A 27345-nucleotide genomic window follows, 5' to 3' on the forward strand; every position below is an offset into this window, starting at 1 on the left:
AGGGGAAAGGATCCAACAATATGATGTCATCAAAGAAGGCCAGCGTGACTCATCGACCTCAGACGAGGGAGGAGCACAGGAATTTTAATGAGATAGTTTAACATGAAGAAGCCATAAACAGCATTCTTTTTCTTTGGAGAAATAAATAATCTACAAACAGATCCAACGAGAGGGGGAAAGAATGGACCAAGACTTTTGTCCAAAATACAACATGGAAACAAAGTGGTGGATTGGTAAAGGCATTTGGTTGTTTCTCACTGAACTCCAGTCAGTCAAAAGTAACTTGGGGTGAATTAATTGGCTGGCTGCCTGTCAATTTTCCTGAAACATTTCAGTGAATGTGATTAAGAAAATGGGCTGAACAGGAACACAAAGGAGATGTAGTGAGCACAAAACCTACCGAAGAAAAATTCAAGTGCTGTATCAAACCCTGATATCACAGTGCAGACATCGGCCTAATTACATACCGAGGAGCTCAGCAGGGAATGAGATCTCACTCGCCTTCATCTAAAAACACACACAAACCCTGAAGTAATTATCTGAATCTATTATGGTAATTACAGGCTTATATTGGATAATATCTAATATCACGATATCTGCCACCATATGTGATATTTTCACAGTATTTGAACACCGCCCCTCCCCCGCCGCGCCTTTTTTTATTTAAAAAAAGACAGATGACGGTGGGCAAGTAATGTAATCGGTGTATGCCCGAACACCGTGCAACACCGGTAACCGTGGCAACCCTAATCCTGAACCTGCATCACGATATAACATTTTGGAACCCTGACCTTTGGTATCCAGACAGTTCTTATAGCTTTAATGGCTTATGTTTAAAAAAATTTAATAAAATAAAATAAATCGAACTATCTATTCTCAATTTCTCCGAACAGAGTATTGGGCAGGAGGAAGACAGAACATACACGCTCCATGGGGAATGAAAGTGAGTCGCTCTGAGTGTTAGGATACACAATGCAATAACGCTTCATTCAAGACAAGCCTTTCATTCTCTCCACCAAAGAAATGTCACAGCCTGCGTGTCAGACAACTGGTTGACCGTTAGAGACCTGGATATGGAGAGGAGGAGGGGCAGCTAGCTGGCAATGCAGTGTTACCCCAACATCTGTCCCTTTTGGTCCTCACATTTAACTTGGCAGGTCGCTGCCTTCTGTTTGTAGTATTCTCCCCGACTTGGGACACACACACACACACACACACACACACACACACACACACACACACACACACACACACACACACACACACACACACACACACACACACACACACACACACACACACACACACGTCAGTAAGATCAGAGGGGAGCCGAAACAAAACCCTGTTGTGCATCTGTCGACCCGGCCCCGCCCCCCTCCATTCCCAACCATTCTTTGGCCAGATAGGAACCGGAGAGGAAGCCAGGGTTTTATTATAACACTGCACACTGGAGGGGCCGATTCAAGCTTGAAGATGTACCAGAACCAGAAGGACACGCTGCATACAATAGTAAAGTAGGAGTCAGGAGTGGTGAGGCGAGCGGTCCCTAGGGAGCTGCACTCAGGGACACGCTAGAGATGAGACTGGCCGAATGCTCACAGCTTTGATCTCTGCCTTTCATGTTCCGAAAATCTTCCACCTGCACAGTCTCTTCTTTTCCCGTGTTCTCTCTTGTCAGGAGAATGCCTTGGGACAAGGGAAACGAATTAAAGGGGCCTTTTGCAAGTCCAGAACAGGACATGCTGACACAAATGTGTCAAAAGTCTACACTGGAACAGCTTTGAAAGGGCTACCGAATTCAGCACCCAGAGAGAAATATTTCGTAAAGTATTTTATGCATGCTATGAGTAACGACTAATAAAGCACTAGGTAGACCAGGCCTTGACTGATAGAATCATAATTGATGTGAAGCCTAAAAACTTAGAAGGGGCCAAATATTTAAAATCCTCCAGTATGGCTGCCACTGTGTCTCTAACAAACAGCCTTTTCAGAAGGTGGGGAAATTCCACCGTGCAGAAACTCCTTTGAAATAGGCAAAAACCCTGTTAAGTGATACTATGGTAAATGAGCCAGGGCCCCTGCAAGCTTTATACAGTGAAGTCTCTCATCCATGTACCTGCATGGTTAGATAGATACATTAGCAGCACGTTGACATTCCGCTGATTTTATGCAGAAACTTGACATCTTTTTATCTGCCCTACCCTCCCTTTGTGTAAAATGGAGCTGTCCAAAGGAGGGGCCCACAGGTAAAAGTTGCTTCTCCACATTTTTGGGGCCACCCATAAAGGGCAACTATGGGTCAAAATTGTTTAAACGTAACTGCAGACCAGTTAACTACGGTGTGCATGGCTTGATGTATTAAATGGAATACAAATAATAAATGACATACGTGATAAGAAGTTGTAACTTTATTATAAGAGTTTAAATCCATTCTGTAGCTGTGTTACGATTACAGAGGTAAACAGAAAGAAGGGAAAAATCACAAGAGCAGTGTTATTGATTATTCAAGATTCAAGAGCTTTACGAATATTATATGATTCTTATTTAGAGCAAAAATGCTTTTGGAACTCCACAACTTTGATAGGAAGTCAAAAGTTTTCAAACAGTACAGAGGTTTGTTTTGACACCCCTACAGAGAAGAGAAAGTACTTATGGAGAATAAAAAAAAACCATCAGGACTTTCTGGAATAAAACCACATGCTCAAATGCCAAAAAAGAAAATACAAAAACACCACAGCAAGCACTGTCATGACAACTCTCTGGCATCAAAGTCCTGGTTTCATCTTTCACTTCGTGGTTCCATACACCTATTGAGTAAAACACAGACATATTTCATGTCTTTTTAACACAGGCTTCTAAAAGATATCTCAAAGGCGGTAATTACTATTTTACTGGAAGGAAGCACTATTTTCCTGAGCCATTTAAACTTTTGCAGAAATAAGTAGCTAAATTTCACTATTAATTTCTGAAGATACTGTAATTATTATTTAAAACTTGTTGTACAGTGGGATAACACAACTAAAGGCTGAAACTTTATTATTTTATGATACTCAAAATCTCAACTACACGTTGTGCATTTCTGCCTGTGTGTCAGACAAACGGGAAGGAAATCCAGTAGCGACAAGGTTGGGCAAACACTAAACATAGAACTAAGACAAAGAGCAAAGTGAAAACAGGCAGATGGGAAATGGAACAATTCAAACAGCAATTTGCAGAGGAGGTGTGTTAGACTAAACTTTAAATTAAACTTTGTTGTTTTGAATACGAAAGTTTTCTTTGTTTCTTGTACATTCTGGTGTGGTCATTGCAACAGTTCCCCCTAGTGCACACGTAAACATAGCAAGTAGAATGCATACACCAATGTGAGTACACACTAGCAGACGCAGAAGTGCACTTCAGGCTTAACCCAAGCCTCCCTTTCTCACATACAGCAGCGTCATGACAATGTTACAACAACAACACCTCTTGCACAACAGTGTTGACAAATTAGAAATCACTAGGGCTGAAAGTCGAGGAGTCGAGGCGTCGACTGCATTTTTCAAGTCCTGCAGTGTTTTCTCGGTTGTTTTTTTCCCCCCAGTAAGTGTGCATTACAATAACAGGATAAACAGAAAGAAGCTTACAAAATGCACAGGGATAACATTTCAATGAGGAATTATAAATAAGGGGAATCATAAATATATTTTTATATGTGTGAATTGTCCGGACACAGACGTGGACACAGCTCTCTGTGCGCCCTGATGGCGGAGAGCAACATGGAAAGCCAAGCCTGTGCCTCCAAATTAAACAACTAAAAACAGTGTGGGGGCGGGGAACGGAGCATGACTCGTCGACTCGTTAGGATTATTTTTTGTGCATAACACAAGGAGAGGGGGTGATCGCGGAGAGTCATGGAAAAAGTGTCCCCATTACACACGGTTTCATTCCATACGCACTTGTTTAGTTCGATAAGGATACGTTAAATGAAAACAAAACAAAAAAAAACACACTGTTCTTGCACTCCATTGCTGGTGCGCGCCAGCAATACAGTCAAAGAGGGAGACAGGCGCGTAAAATGCGCCTGGATTGCGCTTTCTCCAAGCCCCACCTTGGGATGCCGCCCTAGGCGGCCACCTGTCTTGCCTATGGAAAGAGCTTAGCTGGCCCCGCCCACATTCACTCCAGCCCTGCTGCCGCCGCCGCCAAATAGTCGACTATCCGCATTGAACAGCTGAATCTGATTTGGCTGACAAAATTCTGAGTCGGATACAGCCCTAGAAATCACAGAAAACTCTACATACAGGCTAAAGCATGGCTTTTATCAACAAAGTTGTTACAATGATTTGTTGGCTCAATCAACTAATCTCTGCTGTTTGTAACACTATGCTCCTTGTCAGCTGGCTGGTTTTACCATCACTGTGGTACAGGGCTCGACAGTAACTGTTGCCCGGTTGCCCTCGGCAACCAGATTGAGTGGCAACCATTTTGTGGCCTTTGGTTGCCCACTACAGCAATCACTTTTTAACATAAAAAGTGTGTGGCTCAACCTTATTTCTAGCATTTTCTAGCATTTTATCCGTCCGAGAGAACAGGATCCGCAGGTCCGGGTCCGCTCCAGTTTGAAAGCGCTCCAAGAAGATGCTACATTCACAGGCTCGGAATACTGTGATGCGTTCAAGGAACCCGGAAAACCGTCAGCCAATACTATAAGTACCCTTTTTTTTTTTTTTTGTTTTTACCATACATGTGTTTGCATGCCTACACAGTTAACTAAAACTAAAAACTAAAACTAGGTGTGAAAATAACATTTTAGTTAAAATTAGACAGAAAAAAAAACCTAACTGTAATTACATTGTGTACTTAGAAAACTAAAATAATAAATACACAGGAAATGTATTTAATTTTGTCGTTTTTCGACTCAATTTGATGAAATCTTTTATGTAAACTGTAGCCGTTACAATACAATAACCAGTTCTTATCTTTGTAGACAGACAGTATTAATAATGAGCAGGGCTCAGAGCTCTTCTGGTGGAGCGCTACTTTTAAATGGAATGATGCACATGCAGATGCAGAATCTAAATTTCTCAAAATATAAGGTGACTAAAAATAGCAACGATATTTTCAGTTTCGGCAACCAAAAGCTGATGCCTGGTTGCCAGCCTGGCAACCAGGCTAAAAGTTAGTGTTGAGCCCTGCCGTGATAGCTGTTAATCCCGACTAGAGATTAAACAGCCAGTCATGCAACATGCTGTTTTTAATCCATACAGATTTTCCCTGAGTTGTTTAAGCTCAACCCCAACCATGGCAAACAGACATTCATATTCATCGACACAAATCATTCGTACTTACCCGTACTATGGTGCTCTTGGCCTGCGCTCGCTGGGGCTGCGCTCCGGGGGCGCACTGTTCTCTTGTCCCACTCCCCTGTGCTCTCGCTCCGGCTCCAGTTGTACCATTGACACAGATTCCCGCCCCAGGAGGACCGGCCCTTCGAGGCCTCTGCTTGATGCCGTCCAGGAGCCGCACGAGGAGAATGTTGCTGGGCAGCTCGTCCACGGCACACTCCACCAGCGTCCGGCACTCTGGACACCGCAGTTCTCCGCGGGAGCCTAGGATGCCCTGGAGGCATCGGCGGCAGAAGGTGTGCTGACAGGGAAGAACCTTTGCTGAGGCGTCCAGCCGCTCCAGACACACCGGGCACTCGAGTAAATCCAACAGCACAGACTCATCCATCCTTTGTGTGTTCTGCCTTCACTTCAGCAGACAAAACATGACGCTGGTTGGGGTTTTTTTTAGAAGCATAACCAGCAAGGTCACGTCACTCCCATGCCTCGGCTATGGCCGCGGCATGTGCATTATCTGCAAAAGAGGGTTAAGATATGCAAATCATACAAAATAGGTCATGTATTCATACCGCAAAGACAATGGCCAGAGAAACGGAGGAAAGTCGCTTTATTTGATAAGCTTGGGAAGAGTAAACATTTAAAGTACTCTCCTTAAAAAGAAAAAACATACATGCTTGATAACTGTTTGCACACTGTGATATGAATGTGATAAGGACGTTTGTGGAATTTAACAAGAGTTCAGCTAAAAATATATATCTTTCAGTAAATATTTATAGAATTTGGGAGGAAAAAAAAAAAAAAAAACACGTCGGTAACACCAGCGTGGAGTTGGCCTCCGAAAGTATCTCGGAGAGAACGCAGCAACCAACAACAGCAACACAGTGATTCGCCTTTGAACGGAGAAGAGAACTGGCGGGTTTTATTTCTCCTCTGGTCGACACCAGCTGAACTTTAAAGCGTGACCAAAAAAGTACACAATAAGAAAACGAATGGAGGGAATCCTGACTCGTTGAGTACGCCGCGGAGAAAACCCGCACGAACGCTTCCCACATGTCAAAGTGTCGGTGAGGGGAAATAGAAATCTGGCTCTTTTCGTGGAATTCTACGCGAACGGATGTCAACATTACATAAGAGCCAAGATCATCACCCGGGCTGTTATTTCTGTCATGTTGGCCGTTGTTTGTGTCACTTCGTCATTTATGTAATAAATTCCCACCCAACCTTTTTCCCCCGTTTCCAAACAGAGACAAAATTGTCCGCGGAGCTTACACAGATCAAGACCGTGAGCGGAAAAAAAAAAAAAACAAAAAAAAAAAACACGCGTTTACTTGGAAAGTTGGTGAGAAGTTCCAATAAAACAGTTGAAACGAACTAACGAACAGCGCAGCGCGGTTATTATCGGGTTTTATCAAGTCGTCCGTCAACCAAAACACACATCCGCGTTACCTCTTTCCGAAACAGCAGCCTGGTCTCCTTCTCTCCTTCTCTCCTTGCCTCCTTCTTCCACCGCCTCGCCTTCCGTCCTCGCGACCTGCCTCGCGCTGTTAGCAAGCTAGCCGGGCTGGCGCTGGGTTGTCTTCACCCGGGAGTACGCGGCGGCGGCGGCGGCCACAAACTACAAACCACACCCGGCACGGCGTCACCTTCGGCGGGGGGAGGGGGGGGGATCGGGCCGCGGACGTGTGCGATAAGTTAGGGGGGGGGGGGTACAGTGTAAATGGAGTCCAGTGGCGGAGAGACGGGAAGGGCGAACTCCAGCTGCTGTGCTCAAGCGCTACGACTCGCGGCTACTACTACGACGCTGGCGCTGGTGTGTCGGCGGAGCGGGCGGGGGGGGGGGACGGGGGGGGGGGGGGGGGACGGGGGGGGGGACGGGGGGCGGGGGAGGGACGGCGGGAGGGCGTCCGTCCCAGAGCGAGGACTTAACAAAAACCAAACAACGATAACAACAAAAATAATACACACACAAAAAAAAAAGTTAATAACAATTGGGGGGGGGGGAAATATACGGGAGGGGTGTTTTAATGTATTTCGACGATTAAAAATCCAATTTACGGGATTGTAGTGCAAATGGCAAGATTGAAATCAGTATTTTTTATTTTTTATTTTTTTGGAGAATAAAGCCGGATTTTATAGATTAAAGACGAGACGTCAAGAGAATAATTAATGGATTCAGAACAACCAGACTGCATTTCTCTGCCATTTGAGGCTTGTGTTCGCAAAATGTGGCTGCAACAATAATTATAATTACGACAACAGTATGTGCAATTGTAGTAAGTGACGCTGCTAGTACTTAAAACCGTAAGGATTATCAAATATTGAGGGGGGGGAAAAACGTTTATTGATGGCCCTAATAATCTTCCTTTGTGTGATATCTGAACAATATTTTTTAACACACACACACACACACACACACACACACACACACCCCCCCCCCCCCCCAAGGGGCGGATTGGACCCCTCTGCTGGCCGTATCTTTTTACACTGCACTCCGACGCTTTATTTCAAAACAAGGCGTAGCAGGGCAGCCTGAAAGAAGGACAATTCGACAAGACAGACATATAGAATAGTTCGACTTTAATTCGGAACCCTAACAGTTTTACTTGTGGGCAAATGAGCGAGGCACAGATTTAAATCGGGGAGAAGTACGTTGAGTCACTGGAACACAGGGAGGGAAGGGGGAGGAGGAGAGAGCAATAAAGAGGGAGATTTATCTGGAGGTGGCCCTTTTCTGTCACCATGATCCCATAGATGCTGGCAGGACCTCTCAGGTCATATTTCATCGCTGGCGCCTGGCAGCGCTCCACCCCCCAGAAGCTCGGCACAGACAATAACCCCGCTCTCCTTCCACGACCCCTGCCTAAAACTAGCATTTCATTCGTGTTCGGTGTATTGTATCTGAATCTGACACCTCGTTGTTTGATCACGACGACGAGTGAGTTCACATGCAAGCGCAGCCATTCATCTGATCTATGCAAGGCACTTATTTTAGCGCACTGTTCCTCCAGAGGAATGTCAATGAATTATCAATTTAAAGAAATGTTAGACAGTCCGAATACATGAGGAATTGACTCGTCTTAATGCAATTAATGTAATTCAATTGTATCCTCAAAATATTGGCTATTTTTGTCGAAGATGCTCTTGAACTATGATGATCATAAGTCACTTCAGCTAAATCGACAAACGGAAATGATATATTTACTACTATTTAACACACACACACACACACACACTAGAGTATTAACGTACAATTTTATGATAACACATTTTTAACAGCTAAGATCCAAGTCATTTGGAAAAGTGAAAATGAATAGACATTTTCCCAAGAAAACCCCGTGCGGAGGTGGCCTCCTTGTCATACATTCATCATAGATTCATCAGGAATGCACGCTTTTCAGAAAACCATTTCGCCGCTGGGACCGTCAAGACGAACAGGCCAACTGAACAGCCGCCAACCCGCTTGTAAGTAAATGTTAAAATGTGACTCGCGGCTCAAGATTAAAAACTGGGTCTACTGCAATCCAGATAGCAAGACATGAAATACAATTTGTAAATTAAAAATTGAAATGAAAAATGTGTGGAACACCACATGCAGCATAAATATTGAACACACTGCTTTGTTGTGCCAAGCCCATAATGGAAATAGCTGCTCGTTCCTGTCAGGCCCTGGATTAAAGCTTGAATAGAAGCCACCTTGAGATGAAACAAGAGTGCTGAGAAGGACAAATTAAATATGCTATACTTTACAAGAAGCCGGGGCCAATTAATTTGCCGTGGTCAGAGTTAAGACACATTTAGTTTTAAAATATGATTGCTGTTTCAAACAAGGTTGTTTGAGGACAGTGGGATGGCTTCGGGGACCCAGGATAAAACCCACATTCATTCAAGTCATATTATGCAACATCATTGGCTTCTCTGATTGTGTTCCAACAGGAAGACTATTCCTGCCTGCAGATGTGGGGAGTAGTAGTAGTAATGAGAAGAGACCACACAAACAACCATATAAAGCAAAAATAAACTGTGTTTCACAACCTTCGTGGTTAGTTTGAAAGATTGATGTGTCATGCCAAGTCAAACAATTAAATCCCCACGGTATTCATTTTTTAAGTGTTTATTTAATTTAAAAAAAAGATACAATATTTACTAATATATCAAATAGGAATAACTGTCGAGATTTTTTTCCTTTATTCTCTGTACAATTTTCTGTGCCGTCCATCTGAGCTCACACGCCAATGCAGCGATCTTGCGACGATACTGTCCACGCACAAAATTCATTCATCTCTTTCAACTAGTGTGGGTCAACCGAACATGTAAGAAATTGTTTAAAAAAAAAAAAAAAAAAAAAAAAAAAAAAAAAAAAATTGCAATAGTAACGTTTAACGCCAGATGAAAAAAGTTGTAGGAAAAAAGAGGTTCAACTGGTTTTGTGTAACCCAGACTCCTATTTGTGTATATGTACACAGATGTTGACCTGGTTTGTGTTTTTAAAGTTTAGTATACGGCACAACCCTCAGAAGTGGAAGGAGCACCTGATGCCAAGGGGAGCGCGGCAACCACAATGCTGCTCTTAAACTAAATGCTGCCAAGGACTCTAAATTAAACCATGAAACATGGAACATAGCATTTTACATCTTTCAATAACTTAAAACATAAACAAACATTCATTTAAATTGACAAAACCTTGTAGATTGACTTTGGTTAATAAGAAGACGTACTTAATAATGCACTTTTTTGTGTGAACATTGCTTAGGAAATAGTGTCGTAACAAACACGGTCATCGAGTGTACGGATTACCCATCATGCAAAGTGTGCCTGAAACACTTCTAGATGCGTGGCTACGACGCTTCATGCATAGAATCTTTCAGCCGCACGTCACAGGAAGACGCCACAGGGCCGGCAGATTGTCAGAGCCGCCACAAGCTTCATCACGCACGGTGCTACACATCGTTATCTATAAGAGACGTTGTGGTTGGAAGAGGGGTTGGGGAGAGGGTGGGGTGGGAGAGAAAAAGAATGTGCATCATGTTGGGGCGAATAACACATTGGATCAACGGCAGCCAGAGTGCTCGGAGCACCAAGAACCCTCAGGGGTCATTGGTCAGATCGTCTCTCCTAATCTGTGGTGATGGGGAGAGGAGTTAATGACTGCAGAGCGTCTGGGATCGGCAGTCAACTCTGACCCTGACCTTTAGTGCGTAGGCCGTCTGTTAAAAAAAATAACTCCTCAGCAGCATGCAACACACATAAATTCATGGCATACGCCATAATTCGCCGCTGGGAAAAAAAAACTGTCAAAGGAGTTCCTTGGAGACTTGAAGACACATGATTCTGCAGGAAAGGTAAGCTGGTCTCAAGAGGAGGAGCCTCACGTTTTGATTGTCATTCAGCTGGTTCACTGAAACTGAATTTAAAACTAAAACAGTTGAGTGAGATGAGAGTTATAGGGATATATTCAATCATTTGTTCTTAAGCTTCCGACTGGATGGCGGTTTATTTCAAATAATATTGCCTAGATCTGTAAAAAGGATGGAAAACAATTAAATAGCTGTGACATGTAATACTTCAGTAGGAGAATCCGTTTTAAAAACGGATCCAGACAAAATCCGATGGAACTCCTTGTTCCCTCCCAGCGACTGTCGGCTGATTTGGCAGAGAGAGAGGGCAGACAGTCTTCAGGGTGTGTTTAACATCTACTTAGTCTCTATGTGACGGGGTAAAGTCATACAGTAGGGGCGTGAAGAGACAAAATAGGATTTAGCAGATTAAATTAAATTGCTTTCTGTCCTTTGCACAGCTCTCCCTGGTGTAAAGGGTTACGTGCACATTTTTGAAGTCTACAAAAGAACGACTGAAACTAGAGATAAAAGGGAGAGCTATGGAAAAAAAACAAAAACTCAAGTGAACAAAGAACAAAGCAAGGACGACAAATAAACTATTATTCTTGACGAATGGATGCTTATGCCGGGAGAGGAGAAAAGGAAAACAGAAAATAACAAAATAACACTTACCTTCTTGATATGCCCCATCTGCCATCACAAGATGAAGGATATTAGGATACAGGTACTGGTGCTCGGTTCCCAGAATGCTCAGGACCAAGCTGGAACCCAGTTCAATATTCTCATCCTCATCCTCATGTATAGCCTTGAGTAGGGACAGCAGACACGGAAGTATGGTTTTAAATTGAGGCTTAGGCAACCTTAGGGTTTAGAGGGAAGCAACGAAAAACCATCCCATACTTTGATCTTGTTGTAGGCCTCGATGAAATTCTCAAAGCCCATCTGCTGCTCCAAGTTGAAGCGGAGCTCTTCCAGACGGCTGAAGATGCTATCCTGATGCTCCACCTCCCCAACCTCCTCTTCCCCACTGTCGTCTGCGGCGCAGTAATAATCATGCAAATGTTAAATGCTCACACAAACATGTCATTATGCAGTTGCATCCAGGTAGTTGACAGACGGTTACCAAGCAGCTGAGAGCTGCTGAAATAACTTGCCAACCGAGCAGCAAAGCCAAGACAGATGTCAAAACGAATAATTTTTGCCTGTTTACTATTCAAAACAAACAATTCACCTGATCCATTTCCCGATGACGGCTCAAATTTTAAGATTTTTAATATAGTCTCTATTTTACAGGTTTTTGAAAATTTGAGCAATATGGTGAGGAACCTCCCTTAAAATTATCTCCGGGTCCCACTGACAATAACTGTCTTAAAAACAATTATTTACAAAAACAAGCTACTAACTTTGGCTATACTGGCGGAATCTCTACAATCCCGCTTCCGCCTTTTCAAACAGGGTTAACAAACACATAATAAGGTCAAACTAAGTACCTTTGACAAAAATACATTGTCAGCAGGACAAGGTTATTATTTTAAGGTAGGTAGGTTTCTTAGCATATAGCCATCATTAGGAAAATTATCAGGGGTAATGTTAAAATGTAAAATGTGTGTTAGTGACTGTGACTAGTAAACAGGCTAGAACTCAATTTAACACCCGTTGGATCCTTTAAAAACCAGTGTGTCCTCTTACCTGAATGCCACTCCTCATTGATCTGGCTGTCACTGCTGTGGTGCTCTTCCTCAACACCGTTTGCAAGCAGCTTTCCAGCTTCTTCTTCACCAGGACTCCCATTGGATTCCTCTTCTTCTTCGTCGTCGTCGTCGTCGTCGTCGTCTTCTTCCTCCTCCTCCTCCTCGCCCTCATCGTCGTCGTCGTCGTCCACAGCCATCCTGTTCATCTCGTCCTCCTCGCCCTCGGCAGACATCTTGTTGTGAGGATCTTGGCCCTCGCCCCCTGCAGGGTTTCCATTAAAGTCCCCCGTCTCATCCTCTAGACGGCCCCCGTTGAAGTCCCCATCCTCTTGCAGCAGCCTCTCCATGGAGGCCCTGAGCTCCTGCAGGTCCTCATCCTCGTACGCGCTGGGAACAGAACAACTTCAGATCACACCGCCACCGCACGACATCCTGGAGCTGTGTTTCATTGCAGAATCACTCAACATATCATTATTACGGAAAAAACTAAATAATAATAAAAATAATAATAAAAAATGCTTAATGGCTTTCAAGATGACAGCACAAGAGTAACAACATCTCCCAAGATATTCCCTTGGAACCTTTAGTGCATTTACAAATTCAGAATACAGAATTCATAGCCCGAGGAGCCTTAAGATACTGTTGATGTACACACTTTTGAACATTTTTGCGTTTGCCTGCAAGTTTCTTTTTCTTACTCCTCGGTCTCCGACTGATCCTCCTCATCTTTGGCGGCCTCTTCCAGGTCTTCTATTTCCAGGTCGTTGTTGGTGGGGGCAGCAGCGGCATTGCCAGCTGCGGCGGGGTCCGTCTGGGAGCTAAAGAGCTGACCGAGATCCGGCAGAGAGCACGTCCGCAACATCTGTGGGGGGACGACGGCGACACACCAGAAGAGTCACACAAACTGCAGCTATCATCCGTTTGTGGACATGAGATAGAATCACCTAATTGGCAACAGAATAGTCTACCAGAAGATGCTTGATGATGACATGCATTCAGGAGTATGCATGTGACTGGGTCTATATTGTAATTACAGTATATACGCCTGAGAGAAAAGAGAGGAAGAGAGAGGTGAGGCTGGTTGAATGGCCTCCGGTATGATGATAGATCAGAGATGTAGAACATTTAATTAGTAACGCTCTATTCAGGCACAGCTCTAGCTGATAAAGCACATTAACATTTCTTAGGCATACACACTACACATGGCTTACCCTCAGGGTGTTTTTGCATACATCAAGAAGCAGGCAAATACCTAAACAAATCCATAGCCACACGCTTCCCATTTATAAACAACACAGTGTGTTCAACCAGAGTTCTGCACCTTCTGGTGTCCCTGATGGAGGTAATGAAAGATCTGCGTTGATGGATGCTCCTTCTCTTCTATCACACCCACCGAGAGCCAAGAGCATGTGATTAATAGTGCTGGTTTTATTCCAGGCCTCCATCATTAATAAAGACTGAAAGCCCGCCTAAAAATACCTTCAGAACCCTTACACTACAGAGGGCACAAGGATAAGCGTGAGTTCGCCAAACTGATCTGAAACAGCTGTTTAGCAGATCACTGGAATATTAATTCGCATCATCTTGGATCTCATGCATCACGCTGTATCTGCTGAATTAAATAACTATATTTAAAACAACTACCGCAATCCAAAAGGATGTCTTCCTTCGTCACAACACTCAAGACCTGGGGAGTGGCAAGGTGAAAATTAGTTCCATTTAAAAACCGGAACGTTATTTTTCTGGTCACACTTTAGACGGTGTTAACCTTGGGGTTGTTGGTGTCGAACATGCCGGTGGAGAGGCCGATAAGGAGTGCATCGTGGTGTTTGGAGTGGAGGGGGGACACGGAGCGGGAGCGCGAGGCCACTGAGGAGGACGACTCGTCCATGGACGACTGGGCCGAGAGCATCGCCAGCGCGGCAGTGCGCCAATGGACCGGAGAGCAGAGCTTCACAAAGAGGGGCTCATCACATGCTGCCAAACCTGGGTGGGAAGAGACCGATGGTTAACCTTCAGCTGATACGCTCACAAATAAAATACAATACTTGGCCTTACTCAGCTCACCTGAGGATGAAGTTTGTTTTTCTGCTGTCGCCTCAACCTCCTTAAGCTCCGCTTGTTTTACACTGCCCCCTGGTGGCCTAAAAGAGAGATACTCTTCAACACCCGATGTCTAGGGCTGGACGATATTGACAAAATTAAACATCCCAACATCTTTTTTTTAAGAATACCTTGATAAGGACGTTTTTGACGATGACTAATCGGTGCTTTGATAAGATATTCATCTGTCTTCACACAAGAAATATTTGATAATCAGTGGATATTATGGCCAGAACAGTCTATGAGGTTCAGAAAGTTGCATTATTTTACTTTAATGCAGCCTTAAAGATTTAACTACATCAAGATAACTCAATTCACAGACGGTAGTCTAATACCACAATGTCGATAGTAGAACGATATATTGCCTCCCCCTAATATGTATAATAACAATTTGTTTTTTGTAGAATCATTCTGCTCACATTTGCTGCGTGCTCTGTGGCCCCCATGCCTGCTGTACCCCAGTAGTGGAAGTGGCAGTCTGCTTTGGACACTCTTCCAAAATCACCAACTCCATGTCAGTGGGGTCTGCAAGTGGTCAGGTCAGGTCTCGAGGTTCTGTACATTTCTCAACAATAATTTGTAAACATCTCCTCAAAAAATCGGTTTTCCACTGATTTACTTACCCTCGATGTCAGTGACTGTGGGTGCCATTTTTAGTCTTTCCTCCCCACTGGGAACAGGGCTTTCCCGACTAGTTGTTGGGATTGCAACCTCCTCTGGTTGTTTACCCTCTGGGCTCTGAACTGCTGCTGGTGGACATATTTTGGGGGCAGTAACGTCTTGAGAGGCCCTCACACCTTCAGCAACTACATTCTGATTATGTTTGTCTAGGAAAACAAATTATGGTAATTTGTTAGACTATACATAAGTCGTATGCTATGCATCCTACAAAGGCACTGGATGGTTATACAGCCATAGAAATAGAGAATGTACCGCTGCAGATGCTAACATCCCCAAGCATTTGGGTGAGAGGCTGCAGCTCCAACTCCTGGAGAACTCTCAGCACCTGACCGTCTGGACTCCTTCCCCATACCTTTCTTGGGGCTTCTCCCAGGGGTGTGCCCATCATAATGACTTCCCCCACTGTCTGCTCTGAGAAATTTAACACACAATGGCAAATTAGAAGGTAAGTCCATTTCACAAAGGAAATCAGTACTTTGCTATAAGAATGCAAGTATCCTGTGAGATAGTTTTACTTACCAGCAGTCCTAATACAGGTGTCTTCTAGTGTTTGCTGGGCAACAGAGAGGGCAACAGGAGCTCCTACCTCCCACTTTCTCCTGTCACCAACACAAAACTGTTCTACTTCGGGAGACACTGGCGATCCTGGAGAAAGAAGATTTTGAAAAACAAACTAAATAAACAATATCCAGCTTCACACTAGATGTTCCAAATTATATTGCCTGTAGGGTTGCATTGGTGGTCGCAGATTTAACTTCCCATGAATAAGACAGTCATTTAAAAAAGGCATTACACAAGTGAAGGTGTAATCAACGGAATAACACAATCTATGACATAGTAAATAAGTATCTATGACAGACTAAAGAGGCCATTACAGTGAACAGTGTTAAACGCAAGCTTTTTCTGTGAGGACTCATCTCACCGATAGAAGTTAGGCGGGTGTCCTCTGAGATCTCCTGGGCCACCGAGAGGACAGGGGGTTCTGCCACCTCCCACTTCTTCCTGTCTCCTCCCGAAGCTGGCCGGTCCTCTGCAGTCGCCTGGCTCTGTTGGGGAGGGAGAACTGGTGCCTCTGGTGGTGGGGGCGACTCCTCCTCCAGTGGGCGCTCGGTCTTCAAGTTCTGATTGAGTCGACGCAGAATCTCTTTTTTATCACTCTGATTGAACAAAACACACAATATAAATAAGAAAGTGTTTTGTTCAGCTGTTGTATCAGGTGAAATTTGGAAGCAGGGCGATGCAAAAATTGTGATGGTTCTGTAAATCTGTAAATCAATCAAGACTTGGAAGGAAGGAAATTAAGTGCTCACCTGGATCACATTCGTAGTCTCTGGTTTTGGAGTGTCTTCTTTTGGAGGGGGATTTTGCTGAACAAAAAATAAATAAAAATGATAGTACCGCCTATCAGTACATAGTATAATATACTGTAATGTAGGCTGTGACAAACAAGTGTGAATTCACTCACAGCTCCGACTTCTTTCAGGGCAGCGGTCATGGATATAGCAGGTGCCGAGGGTTTTGAAGCAGGCTGGACCAGAGCTACACTGGCTGGATCTGGCTGAGAGGAGTCAGACTGGGGGGTCTCTGGGATAGACGATGCTGCCGCAGGACCAACTATTACCCCCCGAGCTACAAGCTGACGCAACACACAGCTCAGGTATAAATGGGGGAAACCAACTAAGTTCCAGTATTCTAGTAAAGTGAAACCGTCGAAGAGAACTTACATGATCCTCCCAAGCTCTCTTCTCCCTCTCATATGCTTCGCTCCTCTTCTTCTCTAGTTGCTCTTTTAACACAGCAGCACGGGCATTGGCTTGTGCCTGTTGCGTATGCATAGACTTACAAACAATGCAATTTTCCAAAAATATATGCTATTTTATTTGGGGGTGGGCTTAGTTTTATAATGACCGGGCTAGACTCACTTTCAGAACTTCTATCTTCTTTCGCCTTAGCTCTGCCTCCTCACTTGACTCCTGGCTGTCAGAACCATCGCTATCATACTGGAAAAGAAATTGATGGCATGAAAAAAAAACAGATGGATGGAAACGGGCGTCCCTCAGGGCTCTGTTCTGGGGGCCCTATACACTAAATCACTTGGTAGTGATCTCCTCCCATGGTTGTTCCGATCACCCAAAATATAATTTACTTTTTTATCTAACTCTACTAATGCTACTTTTCCTATGAACAATTTAGCTGGATGTGACTGTGATATACAGTGGCTTTGTTGCTTCAGATGAATGACAAAATGTAACATACTGCGATATGTATGAAACTCTTGAGAACTTTTAGACTGCACTGTTTTTATGAAGCTCTTGTGAAGGCTGTACCTTATCTCCTCTGAGTCGAGCTTTGATCTGCTGTCGCTCATTAAAGTTCTGCAGCCTGATCTGCCTGAGTCTTGTCAAGTACTCCTGAAAACACATATAGGAATCTTAAATTGGAAAAGCACAGGCAAAGCATAGACATCACAGGAAAGATATATGACACACAGGCATTGGGGAAGGTAACATTTGGATAAACAAAACTTGACTCGCAAAATTATGCAAAATGATGACGACTTCTGCTCGTGAACATGTAAAAAGTGAATGCAACACCAGTAAAGCAAAAAACACATTTACAGTAAAACATTTTCTTCACTTTTTTCACAATGAATTTAGAAAGGAGGTAGTGCAGTTGTTAGGAATAATTCAAATTTTGACAGTCAAACTTAACATGACATAATTCATCTTAAAAAAAAAAAAAAAAAAAGTAAAATAAAAAAGAAATAAAAAATTTATATATATATATATATATATATATACACACACACACACACAGCAATGTCAAATCAATCATTAATCAGCTCATTCAAACAGGCTGTGACACACAAACACACATGCATATAGTTCAGCAGGGAATGGCCAGTGGTTGGTGCTGGAGTCACATTATGGGGTGTAAATGAAAGAGGTCCCGCTGTGCAGCCAGAAATCAAAAGGGACAAGGCAAACGAGGCGTGGTATGGGTGAGTTTCGGGTGGGTGACAAGGCTGGACATTGAGACCTGGGCTCCTACCTCCTCCTCTTTGTTGGCTCGCGGTCTCCTGCATCGAACTGAACCTGCCCGGCTTCCATAGACGCCTGCCAAGTTTTGCCGGGCGCCCTACCGTTTAATTCAACCACACTTTAGAAGGATGCAGCCCTTAAAGGTTCTGGGCACAATGGTCTCGAGGTGGAGCCAACAGATGAGTAAACTAAAAAGTTTAGAATATATGCAATAGATCCTCCTTTGTGGCCTTTTTCCTACTAAACTATTCCGGATTGCGAGGAGTCATTAATCTTTGACTGGCAATCTCTCAGGTTAGTAACAACAAATTGTTAAAGCGAGTTTCTTGAAAAACTAAATGACCTTTAATAAAAATAAGAAGAATATCAAATATTAATTTACCAGCTGTCCTTCAGCACGGACTTTGTTCAACACAGCCTCTCTCTTCCGCTGTAAAAACTCTTCAACCTGGTAGGCCCGCTCAGCAGCCATCTGCCCACGCTGCCTGAAACACAATGTTGGGAAAACAGGCATGTATCATTTTATAATATATAATATATCTAATAATATAATTTTTCTCAATACTGTGTTAAAACACTGTGTTCGTACCACTATGAAAAGCAGGTGTATTTAAATTTGTGGAGTGAATTTGTGGAATGGTTTGGATATAGAACTCAAGAAAAGTCCAAATATAAATCAACTCAAGAAGTTGTACAATAACATATTTTTTATGAGGAATGGTTGGTTGGATGAACACTGAGGTAATTGTTTAAGTTATATCTGATTGATACTGGATGAATATTTGAGGTGTACATAACAGCATTGGGGTAGTTGAACTTGTGGCTTGTATATACAGTATGATAAATATTGAGTTAATTGTTTGAGTTATGGAGAAGGGGCAGGGCCATTTACTGTAAGTGTATACTTCTTCCTACTCCTTTTCAGACAAGAAACATTTATTTGTTGTTTATGAGAATTTGTTTATTGAGAGTTTGCTGTATGTTTATTGTTCATTTTATATGTTATTCTTCTTTTATCTTTACTTATTTGTTACATGTTCAGATTATATAAAATCAATCAATCAATACATTGCAATATGTAAAAGCATACAGCACTTTCACGCCATAGTTTTACTTTGACAGTAATGGACCATAGGACCCTGGTGGACCACTAACCTGCTGATATGGGCTTGTCTCGAGACGCACTGCAGCCTCTGTAGTTCCCTCCTGACGGCGTCAGGGTTGGGGTAGTGGGTGGGGCTGTTGGGCAGTACTGGGCCGGCGGCAACAGGAACGCCACTTCCACACAGAATCACCATCGTCAAACAAACGCTCCGACACACCTTAATTATTTACAGACATCTGAGATATGAACTCACCGTATTGGAGCGTCCCCTCGAGGTGAAGCAGCCCCCCTGCTGACCTCCTTGGGCTGTGGCTTAGCCATCTGGTCTAGGGCCGCATGGTAGTGCTCGTACAGAGCCCTGCCGGGGACCGGAGCAGGGGAAGGGCCCTGAGCAGGACAGAGGATGGGTCCAGGCCGAGGACAGGCACCAGCAGCCATCCTCTTGCCACCAAAACACTTCAGAGAAGGTGTGTTGTGTTATGAGTCATTTGAGTATTGTATGAAAATAAATGCACTCCATAAAACTGTATTTGTACAGTAATGTAATTGAGACATAGAAACAAACTATACAGCAATCAGCCACAACATCAAGACCACCACTAAAAAAAAAACACTAATATTGTTTATCTCCTACTCTTCCGCCAAAACAGCTCTGACCCGTCGAGGCATGGACTCCACAAGACCTCTGAAGGTGTCCTGTGGTATCTGGCACCAAGACGTTAGCAGCAGATCCTTTAATCCTGCAAGTTGTGAGGTGGGGCTCCCATGGATCGGGCTTGTTGTTCCAGCACATCCCACAGATGCTCGATCAGATTGGACCCTAACCCCAACCATCCACATGATGTAAAAGAAAACATGATTCATCAGACCAGGCCACCTTTTTCTATTGCTCCATAGTCCAGTTGCAATGCTCACATGCCGATTGTAGGAGCTTTTGGCAGGGGACAGGGGTCAGCATGGGCACACTGACCGGTCTGCGGTCAAGCAGCCCCATACACAGCAAGCTCCGATACACTGTGTGTTCTGACACTTTTCTATCATAGCAGCATTAACTTTTTCACCAATTTGTGCTACAGTAGCTCTTCTGTGGGATCGGATCAGATGGGCTAGATTTGGCTCCCCATGTGCGTCAATGAGCCCATGGGCCCCCATGACTCTGTCGCCACTTCACTGGTTGTCCTTCCTTGGACCACTTTTGGTAGGTACTAACCACTGCATATCAGAAAGACCTGTCGTTTTGGAGATGCTCTGACCCAGTCGTTTAGCCATCACTATTTGGCCCTTGTTAAAGACGCTCGGATCCTTACGCTTGCCCATTGTTCCTGCTGCCAACACATCAACTTCAAGAACTGACTGTTCACTTGCTGCCTAATATATCCCACCTCTTGACAGGTGCCATTGGAACGAAATGCCAATGTTATTCACTTCATCCGTCAGTGGTTTTAATGTGTGGCTGATCGGTGTATAAACCTGATAATGAACTTATTACAATATAAATATCAGAAAGGGCTTTCATTACCTTCCTCTCTGGGCTGCTGCCTCCACTAGAACTCATGACATGTTTCCAACCCTGCTCTCGGGCCTGGTTTATCCGATTGATCTAGAGGTCAATGGTCATTGGTTCAATATGTGTTAGATGGTGACAGATTGACTAGGGCTGTGATTTTACACAATATTGATATATTATATCCAAATTTAAAATCCATATTGAAAATAAATAAACAAACTGAGGTTTATGACATTGAACAACTTAAATTTCCTGTAATACATGTCAGGCTTTACTTTGTGTGAAATTTAAGGTCATATCTTATTACTTTAGAGCACACAATAAGATTAGCTCAGAAAAACATAAAAACTAAAATACACACACACACACACACACAATTTACCTTTTCCCTTTCATACCTCTTCATTTGCGCAGCTTTCAACAGAACCATCTGAAGAGAGTGAGAGAAAAAGATAACATATCACATATAAAACCCTTCACATTGAAGTTGAACAGGCATGCAACTCACCTGTTCCCTTTGTTTCCTCTCCTTCTCGATGAGCTCCATCCGTTTCTTTCTAATGCCATCCTGCAACAAGAGACATAAAGCATCTCCATCAACCAGTCCACACCACCTCAAAAAGGAACCCGGTGTGAGGCAGCGGTCTGGACGACTCACTCCAAGAGAAAGGGAAGCAAATTATCCTTCGGGAAGGCTGAAAGAGAGAGAAACTAGGCCAGGAGAAAAAAGGGGGAAGGCTGCAATCGGGAGGAAAAATGAGAGGAAGGAAAGTAAAGATGCCCGCAAGAAGGGACCTTCACATGTGAGTAAATGGGGAGAGAAAGGGCTGCAACGGTAGGGGGGGGGGGGGGGTGTCCAGTGGTTAATAGTAGATATGCTGGGCTCTCAGCTGTACCTCGTATTTTTTCCTCTCCTGCTCCACTTGACTGGCTCTCCTCTGGGGGGCTGCTGGGAGGGGGGCCTGAGCGACATACGACACTGGGGTTCAGAGGTCAAACACGGACTACCATGACCACACACACGCATACACATGGACGGGAGGGACCTGCAACACGCCAGACTGGGAGCTCAACACGAAATACACAGTAGGTCCCACAGACAGACGGACAGACAGACAGACAGACTGAAATAGCCTGGTGGCTTGTTCCATTAGTTTACTGACCGGTTTATGTTTGTGTAGCGCTGCTTTCCTCTCTGCCGGCTTTTTGGCTATGTCGGAGACCCTCCGGATAGTTAAAGGCACTCCGTATTTGACGGCTGGTTTGGTAATCTTCTGGGCTGGGGTGAGCGGTGTTGCTGCAGGGGCAGGACGCTTGGCTAGTCGCACGAGTTGGAAATATGGAAATGTTTATTTTGCTTGATAGGTTTCCTTTTGTTGTCTTGGGTTTTGTAGCTTTGTCTAAATCGGGCTATTTAAATAGAGTTGAAACTAACAATGATGGCAGGAAAATACCAGAAATGTTACAGGAAGGGAGCCCAAAATGTTGATGTTCTGAATATCACAACAGAAAGCATTTTGGGGGGAGAAAAAAAAAAAAAACTACAACAGTGAATGGTGCCATAACAATAACTACCTTCAAAAATATACATTTTTATATGAGGTTATATTTTTTCAATTGCAGAATTGTGCAATTTGTTTACCTGGTGGCCCTTGTGCTACACCCACTTGAAGCTGCTTGTGAAGAAGGTGATGGCTAAATTCCTGAGCAATGATCTACAATAGAGAAAGTAGAAAACAAAAAAAACATATATACTTTTATTTTTGCTCCAAAAAGAATGATTCATGTTTATTTCAACTCCATCATCACCACTTTGTCTCACCTGTGGTGTAAGGAACCTATGTATCCTGCGGCAGAGAAAAGACTTGTCCAGTATGCTGCTGACCGAAGGCCTTTCCCGAGGGCTGCGTTTGAAAAGCTGGCCCAAGAGGGAACGTAAATCTTGAGAGTAGTGAATGGAGACCGGTGGGTACGAGCCCCGAATAATCTTCAGGACAAGGTTCTTCATGTTGCCGGCCTCAAACTGTGGAGAGACACGTTAAGTTCAGTGTTCCAAATGGTGAATAAATTAAGTAATCACTGAGGGGAGCTAAATGTATGAGCTAAAGGAATGGCGGAGTCGTGTCACGCCCTCTTCATCGAAATGATGGATCAGGAAAGTTAATCTTCCAATATGAGGAGAGGTATCATTTATTCTCTGGAAGACACTAGCTTAGGCATGCATTAAAGGAGAGGTTCGCTGTTTTTCAACCCAGGCCTCATTAAAATGTTGGTTCCAATAATTTATAACTGCACATTACGCAACCTTGCTCAACACCTTACTCTTGAGAAACAGCGCAACTTCCTGTTTCTAGTATTTTATGTGAACACCGATGTAGCCAAACGAGCTAAATTACAGAAGTGCAAGAGTAAAACCCCCCAAAAAAACAGACGCAGGCTTTGCGACCATTTCACATAAAGACTCTATGGGTGAGCTTCCCATTTTTCGCAGAGGGGATTTATTTTTTTTGAGGTCTGCACATTTGCCCCATTGGACTGCATGTAAGTACACTGAGAAGCTGCAGCAGAGTGGTAAGTTTCTCATGACTGATTAATAAATGCTGGGAACCAATATTTTAAAAATAGGAACATAATCACCGGCAACACATCAAATAGGAGTTCAAACTGAAGAAAAACTGAAGCTACATTGGTAAACCACTCACTTAACAGGATACTTACAGCATGCTTAAGAGTGCACATTTCATACAGGACACAGCCCAGGGCCCAAATATCACTGGAGGAGAAGGGGAAGGGGGGGAAAATGGATGGGAGAACATACAAATGGACAATGGATCGGGGTAAGTTCGAGCCTGGCATTACATTAACACATCAAGAGAGTACCGTCGCAAATGTGGACAGGGATACATACATATTTAAAACAGTTTTTAGAAAGAATCAATACGAACTTCTTGTTTTGGACGTACGCCATCTAGTTCACTCAATAAAATGGACACACAATACCACAGCACGTACCAACCCTCATCACAACCCTGCATCGCTAATAATGGCACGGACGTTAACACCTGCTTTTTTTTATGGTTACGTAACACATACACCCCCACCATCAGATACACAAGATATGGAATCTGAAATGGTGATAACCCATCAAACCTCTTGTTGTTGTACGGCTTGTTTTCACAAATCTCTGGTGACAGGTAATAGGGTGTTCCTATGCATGTTCTTGCCAGCTCGACAGTACTAGGGAGAGGGGGGGACATGGGAGAGAATTTTATGTACATTTTTCCTTAATTTGAATTACAGGTAACAACGGCCCGATTTTCAGATTCTGTGTATCTAGTCAAATTTTACTTATATTTACCTATTGAGCACCCTTGCGATGCCAAAGTCCCCAAGCTGTATGGTTCCATCCTTTGTCAGGAAAATGTTCTAGCAATGACAATGAAAATGACAATAGGCGTTACCTTATTTAGTGTCTCATGAAAACATTACGACAACAACGTAACTTAGCCTTTACCTGTGATTTGATGTCTCTGTGTAGGATCTTTCTGTCGTGCACATGCTTCAAAGCCAGGCAAATCTGTACGAACCAATCCATGATCTGGGAAAACAGCAGCAAGTAAAATGACATTCTACACAACTAAGATAATGCTTCCCCATTTCTGAAAACATCATCCGGGAACGAGTTGGGGAATAGAACCAGATAAAACACCTTATTTTATGAAAATATCATTTTTCTTGAAATGGAGCCACAAGCCAGTTGGATCAGGAACTACCCATTGACAACCAACTTTTTAAAGGTTCCAATTCGGCCTATAGCAACTTACTTGTTCTTCTGAGAAAAGCACTCCTTTTTGGGAGTTGATCTTCTTGAAGAGGTCTCCGCCCTCGCAGTAGTCCATCACGATAAAGAGACATCCTGCCTCTAAAGAGATTGTTTGCTTTTTGTGATACACAATCAAGCAAACATTTTCACAATGCACTGCAGTAGAATTCAGAAACTTAAACCCCATTTGCTCCGGCTGTTTTTCCTCCATTAGCAGTAAACAAAGTAAACACTAAACAGACATAGCTGAATTGAATTAACCAAAACCAGAAGTGATGAGGTTATATTCTCTGATTTGATTTAAATGGATTAGTGTTCCATTCATGTCCTTGCTGGTCGATACTATTCCCAGGGCTTTAAATAGTTTTTAACATAACACCATGTTTCCCATATCATATTTGGTTGTTTGTTTCAGAGACGGTTCCTGATATTGTGGGGTGTGTTTACCTTCAAACGACTCCTTGTACTGGACAATATTAGGATGACTCATGTTGGCGAGAACTGCAACTTCTTTTCGAGACTCCTGTCTCTCTTTACTTGACATCTGTTCATTTCATGAAAACACATACAACACAAGTTAGCTGGATGGTAAAAAAAAAAAAAAGGAGAGGCTGGTGAAATCGAGAGAACGATCATTTCACAATCTCACCCTTGATATGCCAATTTCCTTGATGACATATGGGTGTCCATCTTCCTTGGATTTGACAAGGATAGCTTTTCCAAAGGATCCCTCGCCAATTTTCTTCACCTTTTCATACTTTTCCATTTTACTGAGATCGGTGTGTCCTCATTGCGGTTCTTCAAAGGGATCAATGACCACAAATTAACAGCCTGAAGTTCATTTGAGGAATTCTGTGTCACGATTCACAAATGGAATAAAATAAATACGAGTACAAAAAGATAGAAGTACTCCAATCCACAAATCTGTATTAAGTTTTTGTTAATTTCTTAAATGCTAAAAACAGAATCATAATACATTTCTCAATCCACAAATGAATAATGTATTACTTGTGTTGTGTAAACCATTTTGCAACATCAATGTATCATTTATATGTGTTTAAATATATTTTCACAGGTTCTTCTCCTTCTTAGGGTTTTCATATGTTTATATCGCTTAAAACTATCTTGAATTTAAATGGGCGACTGATATGTTTGCATTTGTCTTTATGTTTTGTGACACATATCTCGATGGGGGTTGGAATCGAGCGGACTCTCACTGTGGGGTTTGAGTGGATGCATGGAATGGAGCAGAGTAGAGCGGACTCTCAATGTCGCAGACGGTTGGTTCTAAACTAAATTATAAAACTGCTAAAGGGAACGTTAGGAAACCTGATAGCATCCCAAAAATGAAATGGAAAAATTAAAAGCATAATCCCCAAAATTGATGTCAAAAGTCAAAAGGCACGTCTGTCGGTGACTGCAAACTGGGCACTCCATGGTCTGTCCCAAGATCCACCACAGTGAGAGTCCACTCCACTCCGGGATCCACTCCCAACGTCCCGTTCCCTCCCCTCGGTGTGATGCGTCACAAAACACAAAAGCACACAGTCAGCCATACATTAAGCGCCTTTAAGCGTTAAAAAAGGGTTAGTGATAAAAATATGAAAATCCCAAGCCATAAAAACACAAGAACATATGAAAATATATTTCATCACAGACAATGATAATGCATTTGCAAAATGGATTAGACAACGCAAACATTTATTTGTGGATGATGAAATAATACATGTAGGTTTTCTGGGTGTTTTGCATTTTAAAATCTTAATGCAGTTTTGTGGATTGTAGCGTTTAAGTGTGAATGTGAGATATACCTTTATATTCTTTCATTTCATTAAAAAATTGTAATACATATACACGCGGGTTGTAGTATGTATTAACCTATTTCTGTTTGCATTTATTGTATTAGATACGTACATTTCTGAATTGTGACACATAGCAATACAAGTGTGAATAAGGTTGCGCCACATCAGATATTTGAGCCGGTTGTGGGAGTTAAGGCTTGGTTGCTGTCAACAACTCTCGTAACAACTTACCCGCAAAGAAAGACAATGTGATGTGAATGTTTCAATCTCCATATTATGATAACTTGACAAACTGACTGCTGTGGGCAGTGATGCTGAGAAACCAAGCCCCCCACACACACACACACACACACACACACACACACACACACACACAGACAGACACACAGACAGACACACACACAGACACACACACAGACAGACACACACACAGACAGACAGACAGACAGACAGACAGACAGACAGACACAGACAGACAGACAGACAGACACACACACACGGTGCGGCTAGTGATGAAGGCTGAAGGGCTGGTCTGGAATACAGCAGTCAACAAACATCGTTTACAGCCTCGCCCTGTATCTGTCCATCTTGCTGATACGCTTTAAAAGCTGCCGCTCATTAATATTATAACAGTTGTGTATGTTACAGTTTTCTCACCATCAGCCTTGCAGCTCATCACGGGTCCCGATCCTCCAGCTCCCGCTGTTTAGGCTCTTTCCGACGCGCCCGATCGCTCGCGCTCTCTATCGAACTACTTGGACCTGTTGCTCCATTCTCATTGGCTGCCGACGCGTTTCCCGTGCGCCAATTGGTCCGCGGGGATGCTCGTCACCGTTCGGCGCCAGGGACGGGGACTAAGCCCCGCCCCTCTGGGTCCGTTACTGTGACCGCCTTCCTTAGCAACCACGACCCGGACCCTCGCAACTGGCTTG

General features: G+C 43.3%; 2 protein-coding genes across 2 annotated transcripts in view; both read right to left on the reverse strand.

Annotated features, from left to right (window-relative positions):
* Positions 1-6902, reverse strand: part of sh3rf1 (SH3 domain containing ring finger 1) — a 44252-nt gene extending 37350 nt beyond the window's left edge. The window contains exons 1-2 of the mRNA XM_080012916.1: positions 6771-6902; positions 5329-5838 (exon numbers count right to left, since the gene is read on the reverse strand). Of these exons, the coding sequence (XP_079869042.1) occupies positions 5329-5712 (384 nt within the window). The 5' untranslated portion in view covers positions 5713-5838; positions 6771-6902. The remainder of the gene's footprint in view (positions 1-5328; positions 5839-6770) is intronic.
* Positions 6903-9477: 2575 nt separating this feature from the next.
* nek1 (NIMA-related kinase 1) lies at positions 9478-27133 on the reverse strand. The gene is made up of 36 exons (XM_080011107.1): positions 27071-27133; positions 25261-25409; positions 25059-25155; positions 24613-24710; positions 24303-24386; positions 24147-24214; positions 23939-24025; positions 23507-23561; positions 22611-22811; positions 22431-22503; positions 21952-22106; positions 21685-21750; positions 21297-21356; positions 21171-21218; positions 20801-20881; positions 19535-19737; positions 19332-19454; positions 18559-18661; positions 18187-18273; positions 17463-17546; positions 17058-17135; positions 16860-16955; positions 16601-16771; positions 16446-16502; positions 16058-16292; positions 15655-15780; positions 15388-15546; positions 15078-15281; positions 14874-14979; positions 14419-14495; positions 14120-14337; positions 13050-13213; positions 12350-12738; positions 11561-11694; positions 11333-11465; positions 9478-10275 (listed from the first exon to the last, which is right to left on the reverse strand). The coding sequence occupies exons 2-36, from the start codon at positions 25375-25377 to the stop codon at positions 10262-10264; spliced, it is 4251 nt and encodes a 1416-aa protein (XP_079867233.1). The 5' UTR covers positions 25378-25409; positions 27071-27133; the 3' UTR covers positions 9478-10261.
* Between the last annotated feature and the right edge of the window lie 212 nt (positions 27134-27345).

The sequence above is a fragment of the Zeus faber genome (genome assembly GCF_960531495.2).
Source record: "Zeus faber genome assembly, chromosome: 1".
In the NCBI taxonomy this organism is placed as follows: domain Eukaryota; kingdom Metazoa; phylum Chordata; class Actinopteri; order Zeiformes; family Zeidae; genus Zeus; species Zeus faber.